This window comes from Podarcis tiliguerta (genome assembly GCF_965153285.1).
Source record: "Podarcis tiliguerta genome assembly, chromosome: 4".
NCBI lineage: Eukaryota > Metazoa > Chordata > Lepidosauria > Squamata > Lacertidae > Podarcis > Podarcis tiliguerta.
Genome location: NC_139537.1, coordinates 18,459,602 through 18,482,182, shown reverse-complemented (window position 1 = coordinate 18,482,182; position 22,581 = coordinate 18,459,602). Strand labels below are relative to the sequence as shown.

General features: G+C 43.5%; 1 protein-coding gene across 2 annotated transcripts in view; it reads right to left on the bottom strand.

Annotated features, from left to right (window-relative positions):
* Positions 1-22,581, bottom strand: part of ARHGAP42 (Rho GTPase activating protein 42) — a 175,392-nt gene that overhangs the window by 10,029 nt on the left and 142,782 nt on the right. For both annotated transcript variants that reach the window (XR_014510183.1, XM_083436294.1), the window contains exons 12-20: positions 21,758-21,797; positions 19,919-19,981; positions 17,699-17,773; positions 15,718-15,802; positions 13,400-13,458; positions 11,776-11,881; positions 4,760-4,919; positions 3,727-3,871; positions 1,535-1,915 (exon numbers count right to left, since the gene is read on the bottom strand). Coding sequence is in view for 1 of the 2 variants with exons in the window: in XM_083436294.1 (XP_083292420.1) it covers positions 1,535-1,915; positions 3,727-3,871; positions 4,760-4,919; positions 11,776-11,881; positions 13,400-13,458; positions 15,718-15,802; positions 17,699-17,773; positions 19,919-19,981; positions 21,758-21,797 (1,114 nt within the window). In the remaining variant the exon portion in view is untranslated. The remainder of the gene's footprint in view (positions 1-1,534; positions 1,916-3,726; positions 3,872-4,759; positions 4,920-11,775; positions 11,882-13,399; positions 13,459-15,717; positions 15,803-17,698; positions 17,774-19,918; positions 19,982-21,757; positions 21,798-22,581) is intronic.

Sequence of the window (22,581 nt, the reverse complement as noted above, 5' to 3'; positions counted from 1 at the left end):
GCAAGCTGAGAGGCAGTTGTAGTGGAAAGCTCTGTGGCAGAGCATCTCCCCTGCATGTAAAAGGTAAAGGTAAAGGGACCCCTGACCATTAGGTCCAGTCATGACCGACTCTGGGGTTGCGGCGCTCATCTCATTTTATTGGCCAAGGGAGCCGGCGTACAGCTTCCAGGTCATGTGGCCAGCATGACTAAGCTGCTTCTGAAGAACTAGAGCAGCGCACGGAAATGCCGTTTACCTTCCCGCCAGAGCGGTACCTATTTATCTACTTGCACTTTGACGTGCTTTTGAACTGCTAGGTTGGCAGGAGCAGGGACCGAGCAACGGGAGCTCACCCCGTCGCGGGGATTCGAACCGCCAACCTTCTGATCGGCAAGTCCTAGGCTCTGTGGTTTATATCCCAAATTCAATCCCTGGCAGGGCTGAGACTCCTGCCTGAAACCCTGCAGAGCTGCTGCCGGTCCGTGTTGACAATGCAGAACTAGATGGGCCAATGGTTTGACTTGGTATAAGGCTCCTTAAAAATCTACCTCCCTGGACTTTGCGGCAGAGACCAAGCCTCTGCAATTTGCCCCTGCTGCATATGCACCATGTATTGCTAATGTGAATGAGATGTTTGCCAGAAGAAACTTCCTGCAGTATACAGAAACAAGCCTACACTATAACGAAGCAGCCTGATCTTTATCACTGGGTGAGATGAGAGATAGGCTCTGTAATGTAATCACTGGAAATGATAAAGATGTTTCTCAAGACGATGCGTTTGCCAAAGTTTCCAGGATCGGTTAGCTTAAAATCCAGACATGACTCATAAATGGTGAAGAAACTACTGACACCCCAGGTTTTGGTGACCTGGAATTTTCTGTTTGACTAAGCTTTGGTGGGGTATTTTTTTGCCTTTTTTCTAATTATCTAAACTTACAGCAACGGATAAATAATCATTATAGCCAACGTCAATTTAGATATATCATAAACATGGAAGTTTAACACAGAAATGTGCAATTATTGCAAACAACATTGTGATGATTTGTTCTTCAACGATTCTGTCCTTATGAGGAATTTTCAAAACATGCCTAACATTTGGCCCAAATAGCTGCAAACACCCTTTATTTATTTAACTTTTTATTGGTGCTCTGCCAGATTTTTCTAGTCAGCCAAAATTCAGTGGAGAAAAACATCCTTACGGGCTGTGTTGGTTTTTTTAAAGGAGCACCACCAGTTTCATTTTATAATCTTCATTATTTTTTTTTGCACATAATGTTCAATATGCCAGGTGGTATTCAACTAAGGCAGTGCAAGGATTTTTGCTTCTGCAATGGGACTTCTCCCCCACTCCCTGCCCCGCCTCAAATGTGATCGGGGGGGGGGGGGGATAGAAACCCCCAGAACAGATGGAAGTGGCAGGAGGGGAGAAGAGAGAATGCTCTGCCACTCAAGTACAAATCCTTTCAGTGACTGAAGGTTCATGTAGTTCTACTTTGGATACAACCCCAAATCTTCCTTATTAACTCTACGCCAACATACAACACACAGGGCTCACCTTCGGCAGAAGGGATGGACCGGGTGGAGGAAGCCGCTGACCTTTTCAATCCGGAGAGGCTATATAGTCCTTTTTTGGTCAGGTCTGTTGGTGGAGTCACGGTCTCTGGACCGGTGACAGACGTGACACTATGGCAGTCAGACTCCATGTCTGTTTTGGCTGTGTCCTCCTTTGAGGAAGATTCAGGACTCGGCGTCCAAAGGCCTGAATTTTTCTGCCCGTTGGATGATGGGGACGAAGCAATCCATGGAACTCCTCCGGCTTTATCCCTGGGCTGAGAAGATGGAGGTTTCGTGGTGCTGTTTTGTTCCGATGAGTGAGATGAAAGGGATTCGATGCTGCCCATCGGGGTGCTGTCTGGGCTGCTGCTGTAGGAATCAGCTGTAAGGTGGAAAGGGTGGGGAGGTGGAAGAACAGATGATGTTTACCAGGGTGCAATTTTGCTTTCTTGTGGGCAGGAGGGCAACACTACTTGCTCATTAGCATCCAAGCATGGTCTAAATCAGGGGTGAGCAATCTGTGGTCCCTCCAGATGTTGGGACTCCAACCTCATCAGCCCCAAACAAGTTGGCCCACAATCAGGGATTATGGGTTCTGGAGTCCAGCGACATATGAAGGACCACAGGATGTCCACCCTTAGCCTAAATGGAGAGTGCCAGTCTTCACCAGGACTTGAGTTTTTCTAATAGTTCTACTCCTTGTAAATGGGTAAAATTGATGGTAACTGCAGCCAGACAGGTTATAGCGAGTAACATTGAAAAATGCAGAGGAGTTAGGGGTGAATCAATGGAGGAAAAAAACTGAATAATATTATAAGTTTAGAATATCTAACTGTGAAGATACACAGAATGAAAGCGTTTAAGTGAGAAAGAGGAGGATTGGTTTGAGAAGATATTGAATTGTTTTAGTAGGTTTGAACAATTTGGGGCAATTAAAATGTTGAAAGTTAAATAAACCTTATGGATGGAGGAGTCTTAACATATATAAAATTGTACATATGGTTGATTTGAATATGTTATTATTGATTATGTGTACCCAGTGTATCAGTCGCCTTGGGGGGTGGGGCGGCGTTTCACTGTTTGTGTTTTGGTGGTTGGTAAAAAAATAAAAAAATTAAATATTAAAAAAAAAAGTTCTATTTCTTGGCATGAAATCCAACATAATTTGGTATTGGCTACAGAGAATCTGGCTTTAATTTAAAGAGGTAAAAGAGCTCTTCTTGTTATGATGATGGGTTTTAAATGCATGGGCCATACTGGGCGAAGGCTCAGAAGTCAGAGGAGGACTTAGTAGGGCTCCCCTACTGGTCAGGAGGTAGAACTTCAGCATTCTGATCAAGCTTAGTAACCCTTTGTGATTAGTGGAAGCAGAATTTGCCCACTAAGAAAATACGTGCAGGTTTGCACCCTTACTTAACACAGTTTGCATATGCCAGGCTTTCCTCGAGCAGAATTCGGATGACATTAGGAGCTAAAACTATCTTTATAGCCTTCCAGACATAGAAGTGCGATAAGCCCTGATCTCAACCCACCAGCAATGAATGCAATGCCATCGTTGGGCAATAAACACTTGCAGTTCCTCTGCCAGGCATGCAGAAATCGTTCCATCAACACCTCTAAAACGCACAGTGACACCACTTCATAAATCTACTCCATTAACACCCAGCCTTTCTTCCATCCTGGAGCTCAAGGCAGGATACATGAGCTCCCACACAGTCTCAGGCAATGACCCTGACCAGACCAGTTTATTTTGAGCAGGGATGCTGCAACCTCTTGCTCTGAAGACTGTGCTCTGCAACCAATCATGCATCTCCCTGCTGATGGGATGGCGCAGAATGGGAACAGATTTCCTTGGTGGATTTCACTGGTGCAGAGGGCGAATGAATGGGGATAACTCTACCTGTCTTTCGAACTAAACCAATTCCACTCTGCCTTAGCACATCAAGATGGTCTTGCTTGGGCCAGGGAGGGGTGGGGCGCAGAATAGAGAAACGAAACACATAGCAAAAGCTCGGAACCTTTCAGGGGATAATGCAAGATTTGCCTCTGCATACACACACACACACACACACACACACACACAGTGCTCTGATGAGCAGCACCCCTTTATGCTCAGAGCAAAACAACTGCTACCATCCATTAACTGACAACTTCAGTAAGTGAGAATGTGCCAGTGGAGTAAGATGCACTTACTGTCTGGGTCTGCCAGGCATGGGGTATATCGTCCTTTGGGTTTGCGAGTGCCTGTGGAAAGGCAGATTGCTCTCGTCCTTCTTGAGCCCGATCGGGATTGAGGCTGCGGAAGAGGGATGTTGGGGTCTGGGGCTGTGTGGAATATCTGTCAGTTAAAAGCAAGGATAGCTGAGAATCTTTTAGGAGCAGCTATATTTCATCTAGGGTCAAGAGACAACAGCCAGCCTAATGCTGTGATTTCGCAGTAACAACTACTATTACTACTATTTATTATTATTATTATTACTATACAGTGGTACCTCGGGTTAAGAACTTAATTTGTTCTGGAGGTCCGTATTTAACCTGAAACTGTTCTTAACCTGAAGCACCACTTTAGCTAATGGGGCCTCCCACTGCTGCCGTGCCACTGGAGCACGATTTCTGTTCTCATCCTGAAGCAAAGTTCTTAACCTGAAGCACTATTTCTGGGTTAGCGGAGTCTGTAACCTGAAGCGTATGTAACCCGAGGTACCACTGTATTATTGTTTGTTTGTTTGTTGTTGTTGTTTTTACTACTACTACTACTACTACTACTACAACTGATACACCACCCTTAATCCAAAGAGCACAGGGGTGTTTACAACATAAAAACACAAAATACATAATACCAAAAAAGCAATCTCCCTTGACACATTTAAAAGATAACAGACTGTTTAACCAGTCAAACTCTGGTAGAAGAGGAATGTTTTTCGCCTGACACCTAAAGATAAGTAATGAAGACGCCAGGCGAGCCTGTCTAGGGAGAGCATTCCACAAACGGGGTGCCACCACATAAAAGGCCCGTTCTTGTCCTGCCATCCTCTGGACCCCAGAAGAACATAAGAATCAAGGAAGAAGAAGCTGCTCTTGCCATTATCAAACATGAATGGAATGTAAGCTAGGCTATGGAACAGCAATTGTGAGGTTCAAGGTTATATGGTGTTTCTGCTGTTGAATTTATTTATTTTTTAAGTGTGTGCCTTTCAATAAGTTTTACAAGATTCCAGTGCTCTACCTTTTCATAATGTTCAATGAGAATCTCAACCACAATATTCTGAAACTTGATGTTCATCATTGCAGCCACAGTTTCCTCCTGGGCTCTCATCAGTGTGGGGCCAAAGATAACCCCAAGGTTGGAGATGGTCATGAGATTTTGCTGACTATGTAGTGATACCCTGAAAACAAAACAATTAAAAAAGGAGGAAGTTAATCATCACCCACTTACTTCCTGTTCGAAAAAGAGGTGCAGCAGAAGTGCAGGGTTATTATTTATTCTTTCTATCAGGCTTATAATTTTGACATGGTAATACACCTCAGAATGACGTAAATGTTTCCCCTCATAGAAAAGAAAGCTGCCTGGAAGAAGTCCAAAAATATTTTTACTGGTTGTGCCCTGCCTATTTTAAGAAAGGCTGCAAGTTTCAATGCATTTCTGCAACCAACTCGTGCTATATCTGAAGGCAACCCTGTTTAGGGGAGTTTTCAATGTTTGATGCTTTATCGTATTTTTAATTAATATTCTGTTGGGAGCTGCCCAGAGTGGCTGGTGAAACCCAGCCAGATGGGTGGGGGATAAATAATAAATTATTATTGTTAATTATTACTACAACAAACATTTCTCTTGAATTTAAAAACAAGTCACTTCAGTTATGAACCTTTCCCCTAACTGAGGCAGAAACCAAGCAAGATGCATTTTTCATTTGAAGGTACATTTGCTCTCAGCTTTTCTTTTCTTATTTTCTAGAAAGGGCCACAAACAAATGAAGCTGACAGTGTGTAGCAGAAACCGAAGTACACCAATCTGAATCTTTCTGCAAAAGCTACTGGAGCTAAAAGCCTCGTGCCATAGACTGGGTTGGTTCATTCAAACCACTTTATGATAAATATATCCTAAACAACTGCTTTCTGCATTGTGCTCCCCACACAGCATCTCCTAGGACCTATACACACTCGGCTTTCAGAAACCTACACAACTCATTATGTCTTAGGGCGTATGAATGGGATTCTTTACACTGCAAGCCACACTGACTTCTCATTTCCCTCACAGAAGTTGGATTCTGTGTGACGAAGTATTTCCTTTTGTCTGTTCTAAATCTCCCAACATTCAGACTCATCCGTTTCCAGGGAGTTGTTCCAGCCCCCTGGTCATTTCGACTTCCCTGTTTCATTCCTTCCGCCGATGGTCTTCTGCTGGTTCCCTCACTGCGAGAAGCGAAGTTACAGGGAACCAGGCCTAGAGGGCCTTCTCGGTAGTGGCGCCCGCCCTGTGGAATGCCCTGGCCCCTTCAGATGCCAAGGAGATAAAGAACTACACAAGTTTTAGAAGACACCTGAAGGCAGCCCTGTGTTGGGATGTTTTCAATGTTTGATCTATTATTATGTTTTTATATATGCTGTAATAAGCCACCCAGAGTGGCTGGGGAAACCCAGTCAGATGGGTGGGGTATAAATAATAAAATTTAAAGGTTACTCATGACCACATAGCAGCTTAGCCAATTTCAGCAAGGCCTTTACTCCCCAAAATGCACCACTAGAGTGTGTCACAGTACACATTTCATTCCAAGAGCAGGGCTGACTTGGGGGATGATTCCATCAGCAGACAGCAACACTAATCTACTGTCTGGGCCATGGAGGTTTCTTGAAAAATGTACATTTAAAAGAACTCCCAACGACGCAAAGGTTAGAGATGATCTATGGTTAGGAACACCTAGTCGACTTTTAATGCTAAGCAGGTTCTAATTTCATTATGTAGCGAAACAGACATATTGGTGAATGGACCATGCCATTCAACAGGCATTAACAATCCTACCTGTACATAAATCAGACCATTTTCATTCCAGATGGCAGGGTTCAACGCTTCATTTAGAAGGAAGCCTGTGAAAATGTTGCTTGTTTATTTGGATAAGCGATGAGCAGGATGAACCACGGGCTATGGGTGCTCATCGTAAATCCTTCACTCGGCAGAATCACTCAGGATTTTTCTAGGGATTGCTACAGAAAGATGCCATTTAGCCTGTGACACGGGTGGCGCTGTGGGTTAAACCATAGAGCCTAGGACTTGCTAATCAGAAGGTTGGTGGTTCAAATCCCCGCAACGGGGTGAGCTCCCACTGCTCGGTCCCTGCTCCTGCCAACCTAGCAGTTCAAAAGCATGTCAAAGTGCAAGTAGATAAATAGGTACTGCTCCAGCGGGAAGATAAATGGCGTTTCCGTGTGCTGCTCTGGTTCGCCAGAAGCGGCTTAGTCATGCTGGCCACATGACCCGGAAGCTGTATGCCGGCTCCCTCGGCCAATAAAGCGAGATGAGTGCCGCAACCCCAGAGTCTGTCACGACTGGACCTAATGGTCAGGGGTCCCTTTACCTTTACCTTTACATGCTGAAAGGAACAGGGACCTGCTGTAATGTCTGCATATGCGTGGCAAGATTTAAACCCCAATGTAGAAGAGGGCCTCACCAAGGGGGCTTTCTCGGTGCTGGGATGGAGTGTTTATGGGATACATCTGCAGCACATGTGTTTTTATGAAGTTGTTCTCTGCTAAACAGGGAAGGAATAGAGGAAACACCCACCAAAACAGGGCCAACTAGATTAGGTCAACTTCACATTGGGTCATTCCATGTCAAGTGATCCAATGATTTTTACCTTACCATTTTATATCTATTGCTTTCAGTTTCAGTTTCCTAACAGTAGTATAAGAAAAGGTCCCAGATCTCAGTTTTTATTTTTTTTTATTTCCTCTCGTTTTTGAGGGTTTGGAATTTCAAAAAAACAAATAAATGACAATTTTGGCCTTGCCGGACTAAACAGAAACCTTTAAAGCTCAGCCCAGAATTGATATATTTTAAAACTGAAAATACTAATCTCTTCAGAACATCATGGGCTTTAATATGATATGGCACTTGATCAACTTAGTTTAATTTTTTTAAGTTAAATTAAGAAGTTTAAAATTTAAAAAAGTGATTAAAAATCCCCCCCCCCAAACCCTGTATTGATTGTTTCCTATTTCTAAGAGCTTTTTGTGTAGCTCAGCAAGGCCAAAGTTGTCATTTTTTTGGAATTTAAAAACCTCATAACTCAAAAACGGGAGGAGATAAAAATATAAAACTTTAGATTTAAACTTAGTTTTGATTGTTCAGCAAGAGTACAAAGAAAATGGGACGACATCAGGGAAAAAAATCATTAAAAATTGGATTGCTTGATATGGAATGAACCCATTGTGGCACTCCTTGGCTCTCATATATCTGGAGAGTGAGTTTTTGCACCATTTTCTCATGCTGCTCCTAGACCCAGCTCTGCTTTTGGTGCATCAGGCCATTGGCCGACCTGGTCCAGCATCTTGTTGCCATGGTGCCCAAATAGATGCCTGCAGGAAGAATGCAAGCAGGACCTGAGTGCAGCAGCACTCTTCCCACCAGAAATTCCCAGCAACTGTCATCCTGAGGCCTACTGCTTCTGATGGTGGAGGTAGACCATGGTCAACATGGCTGGCACAGAAGTGTAAAAGGGCCTTTTCAGTTATGTGGCAAGTTATTCACTACAGACAGTTACAGCAGGAACCCGACAAAGGCTGCCAATTTAGCCCCGAATTCGGTAAAGCATTCAGTTTCAAATTTAGCAGCTCAATCCTGCAGAACTCTGTATTTTTGAACTACATGTATTAAAAATAAAATAAAAATCATGGCGCTTCATGGCTTCAGTCAGAAGGCTCCAGGGTGCTATGCAGATTTTCAGTTCCTTATCCAGAAAAGGACTTTGACAAACAGGGTCCAAACACAGGTAGGAATACTAAACCAGTTTCCCTTTCACTCTGAATTTATCGCCCACAACACGGAATATTATGTTGCTTTAGGTTACCATGGTGACAAATTGGATAGTAAAGATGACAAAACAGAAAATGGAATTTGATATCATTCTAAGTAATGGCTAGCCACCAATCTGCAAACAGCTTCAAAGGCTTAGGTTCTTGCAGAAGTTTTAGAACATTACTTTTTTTCAGAATGCTGGAACTTTTTAATAAACCAATTTTCCTTAGGCCTACTTTACTTTTCCCTGAGAAAAGTAATCTGGTATTGAAAGGTAAAGGAAAGGTGGCAATATCCTTTATACCAAAAAAACAAAATCACTGTCTTCTGAAGCTATTACGATTATTACAGGCCAATGTGAAGTTTTGGATATTGTCAATTTGAAGACTGGTGTGTGAACTATGGGGTGATTTTCCTCCTTCCTCTTTTATATTAAGATGGCACAGCATTCAAAAATAGCTTCCACAATCCAGTCCTCAGAGTAAGAAGCAAGATCTGCTTATTTGCACACTCTTATTTTGATTTTTTTTACTCATTTCCTGCACTTGTGACATCAGAGGTTTTTCAGTGTGCTTTACAAAATTTTAATTTCGAAACATACAAAAATGCATCTACATCACTTCACTTTTATAGTACTTTAACTGCTGTACACTTGGGAGCTGGTTCACACAGGCACGATCATCACCTGGTGATTACAACATCATACGATGACATGCATGTGTGAATAATAATAAATAATAATAATAATAATAATAATAATAATAATAATAATAATAATAAAAAATTTTTATTTGTACCCCGCCCTCCTAGGCTGGAGCCGGGCTCAGTGTGGCTAACATAAAACTAACACAATATACAAAGAACATAAGCAATCAATTAATTAAAATACATCTTAAAATTAAAGTAAAGGTAAAGGAACCCCTGACCATTAGGTTCAGTCATGGCCGATTCTGGGGTTGCGGTGCTCATCTCGCTTTATTGGCCGAGGGAGCCGGCGTACAGCTTCTGGGTCATGTGGCCAGCATGACTAGGCCGCTTCTGGCAAACCAGAGCAGCACACGGAAACGCTGTTTACTTTCCCACCAGATTGGTACCTATTTATCTACTTGTACTTTGACGTGCTTTTGAACTGTTAGGTTGGCAGGAGCAGGGACCGAGCAACGGGAGCTCACCCCATTGTGGGGATTCGAACCGCCGATCTTGTGATCGGCAAGTCCTAGGCTCTGTGGTTTAACCCACAGCGCCACCTGCCTCCCTTATCTTAAAATTAGTTCAGAGCAAATTAAAATCTGGACAGATGGCAGTCCATGGGTAAAATCGAGAGTAAAATTCTCACTGGCCAACTGTTACCACTGGTCTTATAAAGGACCTGTGAGCGGGCTAGGAGGCCTCTTTAATGCTTGTTCTTATACAGAAAGAAAAGAATCAGACTGAACCCCAACCAAAGGCCTGGCGGAACAGCTCCGTCTTGCAGGCCCTGCGGAAAGATATAAAATCCCGCAGGGCCCTGGTCTCTTGTGAAAGAATGTTCCACCAGGCCAGGGCCACGGCCAAAAAGGCCCTGGTCGAGGCCAGTCTAATCTCCCTGGGACCTGGGATATTCAGGGTGTTATTATTTGCAGGACTTAAGGTCCTCCATGGGGCATACGAGGAGAGGCGGTCCCATAGGTACAAGGGTCCTAGGCCGTATAGGGCTTTAAAGGTTTAAACCAGCACCTTAAACCTGATCCTGTACTCCACCAGGAGCCAGTGCAGCTGGTAAAGCATAGGGTGAATGTGATCCCGCGGTGAGGACCCTGTAAGGAGTCTCGCCGTGGCATTCTGCACCCGCTGGAGTTTCTGGTTCAGTTTCAAGGGCAGACCCACGTAGAGCGAGTTACAATAATCAAGCCTGGAGGTGACCGTCACATGGATTACAGTGGTGAGGTCAGGGCGAAAGAGTTAAGGGACCAACTGCTTAGCTCGGCGGAGATGAAAAAATGCCGCCATCATAGATCTCCTACCTTAAAGCACCAAAGCTAGCACTTTCCAGTAATAATGTGCAGAGAAATCATGTGATGAGTATGCATGCATGTATGAACCAGGTCTTGTTGACAAGCAACTAAATGTGTAAATCAAATCCACCAAAAAACACTATGCTTGAGGCGACGTGACAGAAATTTTACCCATGGTCACAGATTCACACCAGCAAAACCATCGCTTGCTGCCGTCTTCTGGAAATGAGAATGCGCATCTTAGCTAGCCACGCAGGTCAACACATGTGAAAGTCACCCATTCTAATTCATAAAGCAATTTATTTAGAAATAAACCAACCATCCCTCCTCATGTCTCGCCATTCCTTTCTACCAGATTCATTCCCTTTTTTTGTTTTTGTTTTTTGGCGGGATGCTTTTTCATTTTATGAAAACAATTTATAAAGAAAAATACAAAGATTATTGTCAAATGTCTTTTTTTTTTGTCCAGACTAAAACATTAATCCAGGGGCAAAAAAGAGAAAGAGAAGAGGGGACAGAAAGAAAGAACAGAAAAAGAATTAAAAGAGAGAATGAGACAGAAAGAGAAAGAAAAGAGAAGAGAGAAAGAAAAGGTAAGAAGCTAAAGTACTTCTGATTCTCCCTCTGTCCACTATATATAAACATTTTTCACTTCATCCACTCCAGTATAACACCTAATTATTCCGAATAGATTTCTTTATGGGCTTCACCCGGTGATATTTTCTGAACTGGAAAGCTCAACAAAACGAAAACGAGAAGGAAACAAGAATCCTTCCACACAAACATTAGGCCTAAGCAGAGCAGTGCCATTTCAGTTTGTGTTTTTCAGAAAGACATGAAAGTATTACAGGAGATGAAAGGGCCTTGAGCTTCTTTTCCACAGACTCATTTTCCACAGACTCACTCCCTGGCAGAAACAGAGGGCAATTACAATTAAAGGGGTTAATTTAATGTGCGCTGCTTATTTGTCGAGAACCTCCAGGGCTCCAGCAACAAATACATTTCCAATCAGCAGCTCTTTGCTCACAACCTTAGATAACTTAAGCATCATATAGGGCGGTATATAAATTCAATAATAACAATAATTTTCAATAATAATGATTTCATCTCTTTGGAACGAAGCAATTAGGGAAGGTGAAGAGTGGTGCCAGAAAATAAACTACACAGAAGCATCTTCCCTCCCTTCCACCTCTCCTCCCGGCCCCATCACCATAAAGGAAATAAAATAGTTATTACTTGACCAAGTGCTTGATCAGGATGTCCAGCATCTCTCGGTTTTTCTCTGGCAGTTTGTGAACAAGTGCATGGACTGCTTCCACCCTGTAATTTTGGTCATCAGACTCTATTAAAATAATAATGATTAACACAATACATTGGTTTGTTTGTTTAAAAAACTTATCAAGGAACAAAACAGGCTGCATTTTAGCTCTAAGGATTGATTTAATCCAGGAATGGGGAACTTGTCGCCATCCAGATGTGACCAGACTACAACTCCCAGCATGTCCCCACCACTGGACATGCCATATGGGGCTGATATGGATGGACCTGCAGAACCAGAGGTCAGGGATGATGGGAGTTGTAGTCCAACAAAAGCGGGAGACCACAGAGCCTAGTGCTTGCCGATCAGAAGGCCGGCGGTTCGAATCCCCGCGACGGTGTGAGCTCCCGTTGCTCGGTCCCTGCTCCTGCCAACCTAGCAGTTTGAAAGCACACAGTGCAGGTAGATAAATAGGTATCGCACCAGCGTGAAGGTAAACGGCGTTTCTGTGCGCTGCTCTGGTTTGCCAGAAGCGGCTTAGTCATGCTGACTCCCTCGGGCAATAAAACGAGATGAGCGCCTCAACCCCAGAGTCGTCCGCGACTGGACCTAATGGTCAGGGGTCCCTTTACCTTTACCTGATCCTGAGGGTCCTTTTCCAAGCCTACAATTCTATGATCTATGATTTTGGCATTCCACTGGCTCAAATGCCCTAATCTAATGTTTTCAACTGTGTGTTTTTTGTAAACTGACTTGTTCTGTTGTATGTTTTAATCACAGATGCTCTTAATGCTTTGATGGAATTGCTTACTTCGTGCATTTTAGTTACAAATGGATTTTATCATTGGTTTTGTACTGTATTTATGCGAGTGCAAAATAAATAAAAATAACCACCACCTCTGGCCCTCCAGATGTTGCAGAACTACGACTCCTGTCATCCCTGGCCATTGGCCATGCTTGTTGGGGCTGATGGGAGTTGTAGTTCATCAGGAACTGGAAGCTTCAAGGTTCCCCACGCCTTGCCCTACCCAGGTCATTGCAGCTGAAAACTAGACCCCCAATTATTAATTTTTTACATGACCGGGTTTACACATACAGTAGTGCCTCGCAAGACGAAAAGAATCCGTTCCGCGAGTCTCTTCGTCTAGCGGTTTTTTCGTCTTGCGAAGCAACCCTATTAGCGGATTAGTGGATTAGCGCTATTAGCGGTTTAGCGGCTATTAGCGGCTATTAAAGGCTTAAGGGATTAGCTGCTAAAAGGCTATTAGCAGCTTAGTGCCTTAGAAAAAGGGGGTGGGGAGTGAAAAAAAATCGCAGGAACTCGCAAGACATTTTCGTCTTGCGAAGCAAGCCCATTGGAAATTCGTTTTGCGAAGCACCTCAAAAACGGAAAACCCTTTCGTCTTGCGGGTTTTCTGTCTTGCGAGGCATTCGTCTTGCGGGGCACCACTGTATGGATTTTACACAGTTAGCTAGTTTGGCCCTATGCCCAATATTTCCACTGTTAAGCCTTATCTCTCAAACAGAATCCCTGGGCAGCTGGTGAATGCAAGTTTCTCCCAAGGTTTCCCAACGATTTGCGGTCACCAGCTTTTCACTTACTGACGGCAACGACAAAATCCTTGTGCAACTTGTAGGTCATCAGTGGCTCTGCAAGGCACCTGAGTAAAACATTTTTTTTGGGGGGGGGGGAGAAAGAAGAAGAGTTTAGTACATTATCCAAATTTATTGTTGGTTGCAAAATAGTCTCTTGCTATTGCGCCACCCTAAACTCACTAAGATGTAAATGCAAGATAGCTCCAAGTGAAACTTCAAGCAACAGTACAGCTGGAAGGAGGAGTTAACAGTACAGTTGGAAAAGATAAATTGAGTCATCCCTGCTGGAGTGAAACAGACAACGCGGGAGGAGAGCACGCTTGCCTACTAAACTGTGGACAATTGCCAGATTCCTTTCTGCTACAGGGCTGATCATTCCAATTGTTAAGATTACCGCGCTGTGTATGTCTGGCTGCTTATTTGAATCCTCAAGTGGAAGAATCACCTGTTGATTCTTGTCTCCAGCCAGAATTTGGAACATGCGAGGGGGTTTCTGTTTCCTTATCTGTCTCTGCTCCACGCCCCCCCAACAAAAAAAATCTGCTCTAGATGGTCTCCCTAACCAACTGATGTGAATAAAATGACTTCACACAGGTTACACACACTATTTAAAAACAGCATTTAAAAATAAAAAAGCAAGAACAAAACAAAACAAAACAACCCTCCTACCAACAAAACTAAAAGCAACAGAGAACACAGTTCCAAAATTTGCAGGAAATCTAAAATGGGCAAGTGGAAAGGTCTTCATCTGGCAATAAAAAGCTTATACAGTGGTACCTCGGGCTAAGAACTTAATTTGTTCTGGAGGTCCATTCTTAACCTGAAACTGTTCTTAACCTGAAGACCACTTTAGCTAATGGGGCCTCCCACTGCCTCCGCGCTGTCGGAGCACGGTTTCTGTTCTAATCCTGAAGCAAAGTTCTTAACCGGAGGTACTATTTCTGGGTTAACGGAGTCCGTAACCTGAAGTGTATGTAACCTGCAGTGTCTGAAACTCGAGGTACCACTGTAATAGGTAAAGGTAAAGGACTCATGGATGGTTAAGTCCAGTCGAATTCGACCAAGGGGTGCAGTGACTATGAGGAGCTGTAGTTTGTCTGCAGACAGCTTTCTGGGTCATGTGGCCAGGATGACTAAACTGCTTCTGCTGCATGGAACATCGTGACAAATGCCAGAGTGCACAGAAATGCCGTTTACCTTCCCACCACAGCGGTACCTATTTATCTACTTGCACTGGCATGCTTTCGAACTGCTGGGTAGGCAGGAGCTGGGACAGAGCATTGGGAGCTCCACCCTTTTGCAGGGATTCGAACTGCTGACCTTCTGATCGGCAAGCCCAAGAGACTCAGTGGTTTAGACCGCAGCGCCACCCACTCCCTCATAAAGCTTATAATGCAGAACACCAGACCAACCTCCTTTAGGATGGCATTCCAAAGTTAGGGCAGCACGCAGAAAAGGTTCTCTACTTTGTAGAAGCATAACTTACTTCTACTACATGAGGGTACATGGAATAGAGCCTTCCTAGAATGGCAGACTGGTATTTATTTATTTTTTCATACCCCCACAAATGTAATCACCTATGCTACAGAATTCATGAGAACTATTCCAGGAGTTATAGTTTTGTTTACCCTACTTGAACGTCGTGTTAGGAAAATAACGCTATGCCGTTTTGACAGAATAAGGTAAAGGTAAAGGTACCCCTGCCCGTACGGGCCAGTCTTGACAGACTCTAGGGTTGTGCACCCATCTCACTCAAAGAGGCCGGGGGCCAGCGCTGTCCGAAGACACTTCCGGGTCACGTGGCCAGCGTGACATCGCTGCTCTGGCGAGCCAGAGCCGCACACGGAAACGCCGTTTACCTTCCCGCTAGTAAGCAGTCCCTATTTATCTACTTGCACCCAGGGGTGCTTTCGAACTGCTAGGTTGGCAGGCGCTGGGACCAAACAGCGGGAGCGCACCCCGCCGCGGGGATTTGAACTGCTGACCTTTCGATCGGCAAGCCCTAGGCACTGAGGCTTTAACCCACAGCGCCACCCGCGTCCCTATTGACAGAATAAATTTGCCAATTAAAGAGAGATTTACTGCCCGGTGCTGTGAACATTAGATAACCGTTTAGAAATTAAACAGGCCTCGTCGCAAGCAGAGGGGTTTATGGTGCATAATAACCGGAACAGATAGCTATTAATATAAATGAATATTGGCTGGTTATCTCCGATATTATATGGTGCTGTTCCCCCATTATATTACACCGGGATTGCAGGGTGAAAGAAATATTGTTAAGCTAGCAGGAAACAAGAAATTTTGAAACCGCACAGCTTACTCACCTGAGGTAGTTCTTTAGTCCACTGGTAATAGTTTTGTTGTCCCAAATTTCCAAATCAATGTCCATGTCGGGAGGGGATTTTGGAGCTATGAAAGAGAAAGGCAGTGAATGTAGAATATGTCTTAAATATCTAACATGACTGCCCCAATACATCAATGGAAGCAGAAGTGTTAAGTGCATGTATCGAGAGTCATCCAGTTTCTATGGTTCCAACACAGCTCATTCTCTGCACATGTAAGATTCTACCTAGCTTTACTCACCAGCAGCCCCTGTTAAAGAAGTTTGCTGTTCCATTGCTCTGCCAGTGATGATTTTTGAGTTTTGGATATTTATTTAAAACATTTTTTATCCTGCTTTCCCTCCTTAAGTGCAGCATCTCTGACCCTGCTACGTATCCAGTGACTGACTTACGAAATCAATGACATATTGACTCCACACCCATCGTTCTGCCCGGACACTGAGGTCCAGCGCCGAGGGCCTTTTGGCAGATTCCTCACTGCGAGAAGCCAAGTTACAGGGAACCAGGCAGAGGGCCTTCTCGGTAGCGGCACCCGCCCTGTGGAACACCCTCCTACCAGATGTCAAAGAGAAGAACAACTACCAGACTTTTAGAAGACATCTGAAGGCAGCCCTGTTTAGGGAAGCTTTTAATGTTTAACAGACCACTGAATATTAATACTTTGTTGGAAGCCGCCCAGAGTGGCTGGGAAAACCCAGCCAGATTGGCGGGGTATAAATAAATTATTATTATTATTATTATTATTATTATTATTATTATTTGAAAGCACATTCAAGTTGGCGGTTAAGCAGCTAGGTTTCTTATCTGTCCTTAGAGTAGCCATGGATGGCAAGGAAGTCCATTATATACCTCAGCCAGTTTCTCTCACCTGAGAGAAAAGGGCTTTTTAAGCCTCTACCCGCTTTCCTTCCTTATGAGCAAATGAGGTTTTGACAGGGTCTTTCGCTAATGCTCACTCCTTGGTCTTGAGTGCAGATGAGATGCATACATAGAAGAGCTTTAATGAAACCTCTGCTGTTTATCACACTAGGGCAGAAAGGCGTTTGAGTGCTCTATATGCCTAAATCTCTACTTGCACTGGAGAAAGTGCAGCATGCAAATAAATTAGTTTGTATTAAAACTTTTCTCGTGTAACAAACAAGCAAATAAACACAGAGAAATACAGTGTCTCCACTTTCAATTCACAGTCTTTTCCACATTTTGTTTACATTCACTATGACACTGTTGTCATGTACGTTATGCAGTTGGGAGAAAAGTGAGAGGAGAGAGGGGGGAATATTGATCTTTCGTTCTATTGCATGTTGCTTGGGCAGGATTTTTGTGTCAGAATCATGTGGTTAAGTCCTTTATTTATGGATTTATTTTTGTGAAAGATTGGAGGATCCAGAGCTTAGTTGGTTGCAGTGCGGTTTGCTTGTGTGTGTGAGGGTTGGGTTTGGGTTTGCTGGGTTTGAAAACAACTCATCCTAACAACAGAGGGACACGGCAAAGGGGTGGTTTCTACAATATGAAAAAATACTACTCCAAGACACTACAAACCTCCTCACCACGATTAAAGACCAATGGGAGCATGACATAGGATACGAAATAAATTCTACCGTATGTTCAAAAATGTGGTTTAATTTAATTTAAACCTCTGTTTAAATCCATCTCAGCCAGAAGAAAAGGACTCGCTCTGAAACTTATTTATAAATGGTACTTAACACCATGGAAGCTGGTGTTGATACACCCAGGAACCCCATCTAAATGCTGGAGAAGCTGCGCCACCTTTCAGACTTTGTTAAATGCAAAACATATGCAGCCACCAAACCCAGTTAAAATGAACTGTTGACTAGGCTGCTATTTAAATTGGAATGGCTGACATGCTACTTGCTCCTGCTTGTATACCCAATTTTGCACACACAGCGCTATACACAGGAATAGAAGACTTCAAAAAAGCAAGATGGCACACAGCCACACTTACAAAATACGGTATTCATCAGCTTCTGAACTTTGGAATTCACGCCACCTATTCGGTACAACCCCAATATTGTGATACCTTCAAAGGCCAAAATAGAAAATGTAAGTTTTTGCCATGTTAAGACATTTGCATCTGGGCAGCTAATTTTATTTACTTATAATATCGGCACTGTTCCTCTCGCACTGCAGCAACTTACGGAAGCAAATTATTTTTTTAAAAAAACCCCACACAGGCAGCAATCTTAATTACCTAGCAGTAATTTCCATTGAACACAGTAGAACTTATTCACAAAATAAACAGGAATAAGATTGCAGCCACACAGATCTGCACCTTGGGAGCAAGTTCCGTTGAACTCAGTTGAATATACCGTATTTTTTGCTCTATAACACGCACCCGACCATAACACGCATGTAGTTTTTAGAGGAGGAAAATCCGTAGGCATGCCACCCGTAGGCATTCCCTCCATAACACGCACAGACATTTCCCCTTACTTTCTAGGAGGAAAAAAGTGAGTGTTATGGTGCAAAAAATACGGTACTTCCAAGTAAACAGGCACAGAACCAGGTTGTATAAAGCCGTCTTTTCAGGCTTGCAAATGAAAGTATTGTGGTTTAAGCTGAAATACTCAACACTATGTCCACATTTACAATTTCATGGTTTCTGGTGCCATTGGAAGTCTCAGAATGGTCTGTTTCCTGTAGTGAGTTTGTTTTGTGCAAGATCCCTCTCCTGAGTAGTTAGATAGTTCACAAACCAGCATTTTCAGTCAAACAACTCCAGATTCCTACTGTTTTCAGTATTGATGAACCAGCTTTTTAGAAAGGAAAAGGTTTCAGAAATACTGGGAACTGTTAATTGGTCATATGCTATTTTAGCTTTCAGCACTTTAGTTTCGGTTGGACTCAGAAATTAGCCCTACTGAACACTATGACATTTTATTCACAAAGTTAAATTGAGTATGATTAAGCACCTAAAACTGCATTGAAACTGTGGCTTACATTCAGCGGCTTCACAAGTCACATTCAACCCCAGTTTACTTTAAACCACGGCTTGACATAAACAAGCAATACTATTCCCTGCGAGTTCTTTGCTGTGGCAAGGAGGAAACTAACCGGAGGCTAGCTTTGTGTTACACGTGAATCAGTGTTTGTGGCTTGTTTCCTCAACATTCTCTGATTTGGCTTAGAAGCATAGGTTTTTCTTGGCTTCCTGATCATAGGGGAAATCAAACCACAGAAACTGTCTCACATGTAATGTGAATGGTTTTATTTCTTCTTCCCATGGCAAATGGTTAGCATGGGGAGGAGCAAATTGGGAACATTGGAACAACATGCACCAGTACCGTATTTTTCGCTCCATAGGGCGCACTGGACCATAGGGCGCACATAGTTTTTAGGGGGGGGGGAATCCAGAAAAAAATTCTCCCCCCCCAGCCCCAAAGAGCAGCATACAGGCTAGAGAGCCCATAGCCCCGTGCAGCCTCTCCCTGCCGGAGGGGTTGCACGCGGCTATGGAACAAGCCAAGGCAGCCAGTGGGATCCATCCCGCTGGCTGTTTTGGCTTCCTCTTTAGCCCCACACAACCTCTCCCGGCCGGGAGAGGCTGCGCGGGGCTAAAGAAGCCATAGCCCCGTGCAGCCTCTCCCTGCCGGAGGGGCTGCACGGGGCTATCGCTGAAGCCTGGAGAGTGAGAGGGGTCGGTGCGCACCGACGCTTCTCGCTCTCCAGGCTTCAGCGAAAGCAACACGAAGCCTTTGGAGCACGGAGGGAGTGCTCCCTCTGTGCTTTGGAGGCTTCGCGTTGCTATCGCTGAAGCCAAGGAGCCTGCATTCGCTCCATAGGACGCACATACATTTCCCCTCAATTTTTGGAGGGGAAAAAGTGTGTCCTATAGAGTGAAAAATACGGTACTTGGTTTATTTTATTAAACCATAGTTTAAAATAAGCTGGGGCCCTTTAGTGAAGAGTGAGTAAGCAATTCAACAAACAAATAACATTATTAATGTTGTTTGAAAAAAACGGACTGCCACATGTAACCTCATATGGTGGGGTGTATGTGTGTGCGCACAGCCTATTGTGCACAGCCTGTTCCATGTTTAAATCAAGCCACACTTTACAAACACATGCAATGGGCTACGTATTGCCTAGGTGAGTTTTGCCGCAGCTCTGCATCCAGCGGTCCTTAAGGCAGAACCGAATGGCTTGCACATCACTTAATACATACCTCTCGTCTCTACTGCATGGATGCATTTCCTTACAAAGTTAAAGCCAGCTTCATTGAGGAATGCTGTCAAAATGGGAGGAACAAATTAAGCCAGACTCTCAATATCTGTCGCAGTCCAGCAAGCAAACCAGAAACTCATGGCTTGTGACTTCACGGCCGCGGAAATAAAATACTTATCTCAATATTCAATTCATTCATTCCAGTTATTTATTTTTTTGAGGCCTAGCCCTCTTAGAACAGTGTTAGAAATTACAAGACATGAATTATTGCAATCTCTGGAACTGACCCTGATGCACATTTTTTCCAAACATGTTATTAGAAACCTCTAATTCTTGCAGCTTGCCTGCCTCGTTGCTGCTCAATATTGGAAGGAAAGGGGAAGGAGAAATGTGATTTGTTAATAGCCCTCAGCAAGTGTTGAAGAGATGGGGCCAGGCTCATGGGGAGAGGAAGGAGCCCCATCCTGATACCTGGGTGGCTTTTCTAACTTCTAACTTCACTTATTTCAAGAGACCCCATTCACGATCCAAAGGCACACTGTAATCCAAAGGAGTTCAAGCACAGATTTCAAGCACAAAATCAGTAAGACACAAATGCTTACATGTGTGCCTGAAATCCCTTGGATTTTGGTGCACCTATGTTTCTTAGGATCATGCCCACTGCCTTCACCTTTTAATGCACATCTTCAAAACATTCAATGTGTTAAAAAAAAACAACCAGTAGCATGAAGAACAAAAAGGGCACAGTGTGATAAAATTATTGTCACCTGGAATCTAAGACAGAGCAGTACTTAGCACCAACAATTCAAGAGAAAGTGTTGGAGGCTGAGAATTACATCATGATGAGCTCCTTGGGAAAGTGGAAATGTCAGACTAAACTGACATCCTAGGGCATTTGCGGGGCGGAAACAAAACAGGTTATTGCCAACATCTACTAAAAACACTTGAAGGCAGGAAAGGCACGATTTGTTAGGATCTCTAATTAGCGCAGCCAAAATAAGCTGTTCTTCAAAAGCTATTTCTAAAAGTATATCCATGGTTGATTTTGCTAACTGGCTAAATTAAGAAGAACAAAATGTATAAAAGCAATGTTCCTGACAAGATTGCCATAACTGGTCAGGAGCTAGTAAACTTCTTACAATTTTAACACTCATATATAGTTTTGTACAGAAAAAAAAGTGTTCCAGGGTCACTTTAGTGTGATGAATGGGAAGTTCTTATTACTCCCTCTTCCTTGCCGGTGGAGAGGTCTGGGGAGAATGGTCAGTAAATGTCCAGCAGCAGTGACCTGTAAGCAGAGCTTTTGCTGGACGGCTAAGTTATATCGCCCCTAGCGGACGAAGAAGGGAGATGAACTTGGAATCCACCAGTCACCATGCTACATACCAAAAGCACGCAGCAACATGACTCCCCAACAAATCCCTCTATTTCACAGGGCAGATTTGCCAGCCCTCATCCCCAAATCACTGAAACAAACTGTAGACGAAATAGTGAACAAACCAAGCTTACATATTGCAATAAAGTTTGTGGTTTGTATAGGTTACTTTGAGAGAAGCCACAACTTTCAGATAAGACACGACTGTGGTTTACTGAGTTTTGTGATCTAACACAAACTGTATGCACATAGCGGTAAACTAAGGACTCTTAGATACAGCACAAGTACATGGAAGCATCTACTAGCTGTAAGTAATTTGGGCAGGCTTTCTGAAGGCATAGTCATGACAAAAGGGAGTGTAATGGTACAGCAGAACAGGGGAAAGTTGTTAAGAAGCATTATGCACTTATGCAGAAGGACTCATAGGCATAGTTAACAATCTCATATAATTAAATATGAACTTACTTTCTTCTTTCTTGCTAATAATAGCTGGCAAGGTGTAAATCTGAAAAAAGAAACCAAGCGCCACAGTCATATTTACTTGTTTAGTTTCCTAGCAGCTCAGGATGGGGAAATTCCATTTTATCCTTACCACAACTCTATGTGGAAGGGGGAGAGCAAGAACGATGGTTTGCACACCATGATAAACCATAGTTTGCGTTTCACCAAGATTGAATTGTGAATGTGTTTCCCTCCCACCATGTGGCAGCCACATGGTTCAGACAAGCCTCAGCAAGATTTCCTGTAGTGTCTGAACACTGGACCACAGCTTGTTTGTTTCGAACAAGTCATGAGCAGCAAGCCAGAAATAAACCCAAGAAAAAATCGACTTATTCCTTGCTTAATGCCGCCGGCTGACTCGAAACGAAGAACCCACAGTCCATTTTGGGACAAAGCAACAAGCCATGCATCAAAGCGGTTTGCAGGAATGAAACATAAAACCACAGAATAAAAAAAACACAAAAAGGTTCAAAACAATTAACCATCGCAGAAGGATGTACTCTTAATTGCCTGCTGAGGCCTGGAAGGAAGCAAAAGTTTTCAACAGGCATTCAGAAGTTGGCACAGAAGGCACCTGCTGAATCTCCACTGGCAGACCACAGACCAGACCAACAAACCAAAAGCTTGGTTTCTCATTGTTGTCAAATGAGCCTTGTTAAGTTGTGGGTGAACATATCAGATGACACAGTGATTCTCCAAACAGCTCTTGTTTATTCACAGGTCAGAACAGAACTGAACTGAAGGGTTCAGCCAGCCTGCTTATATAGAGCTCCAGTACAACGTAACTG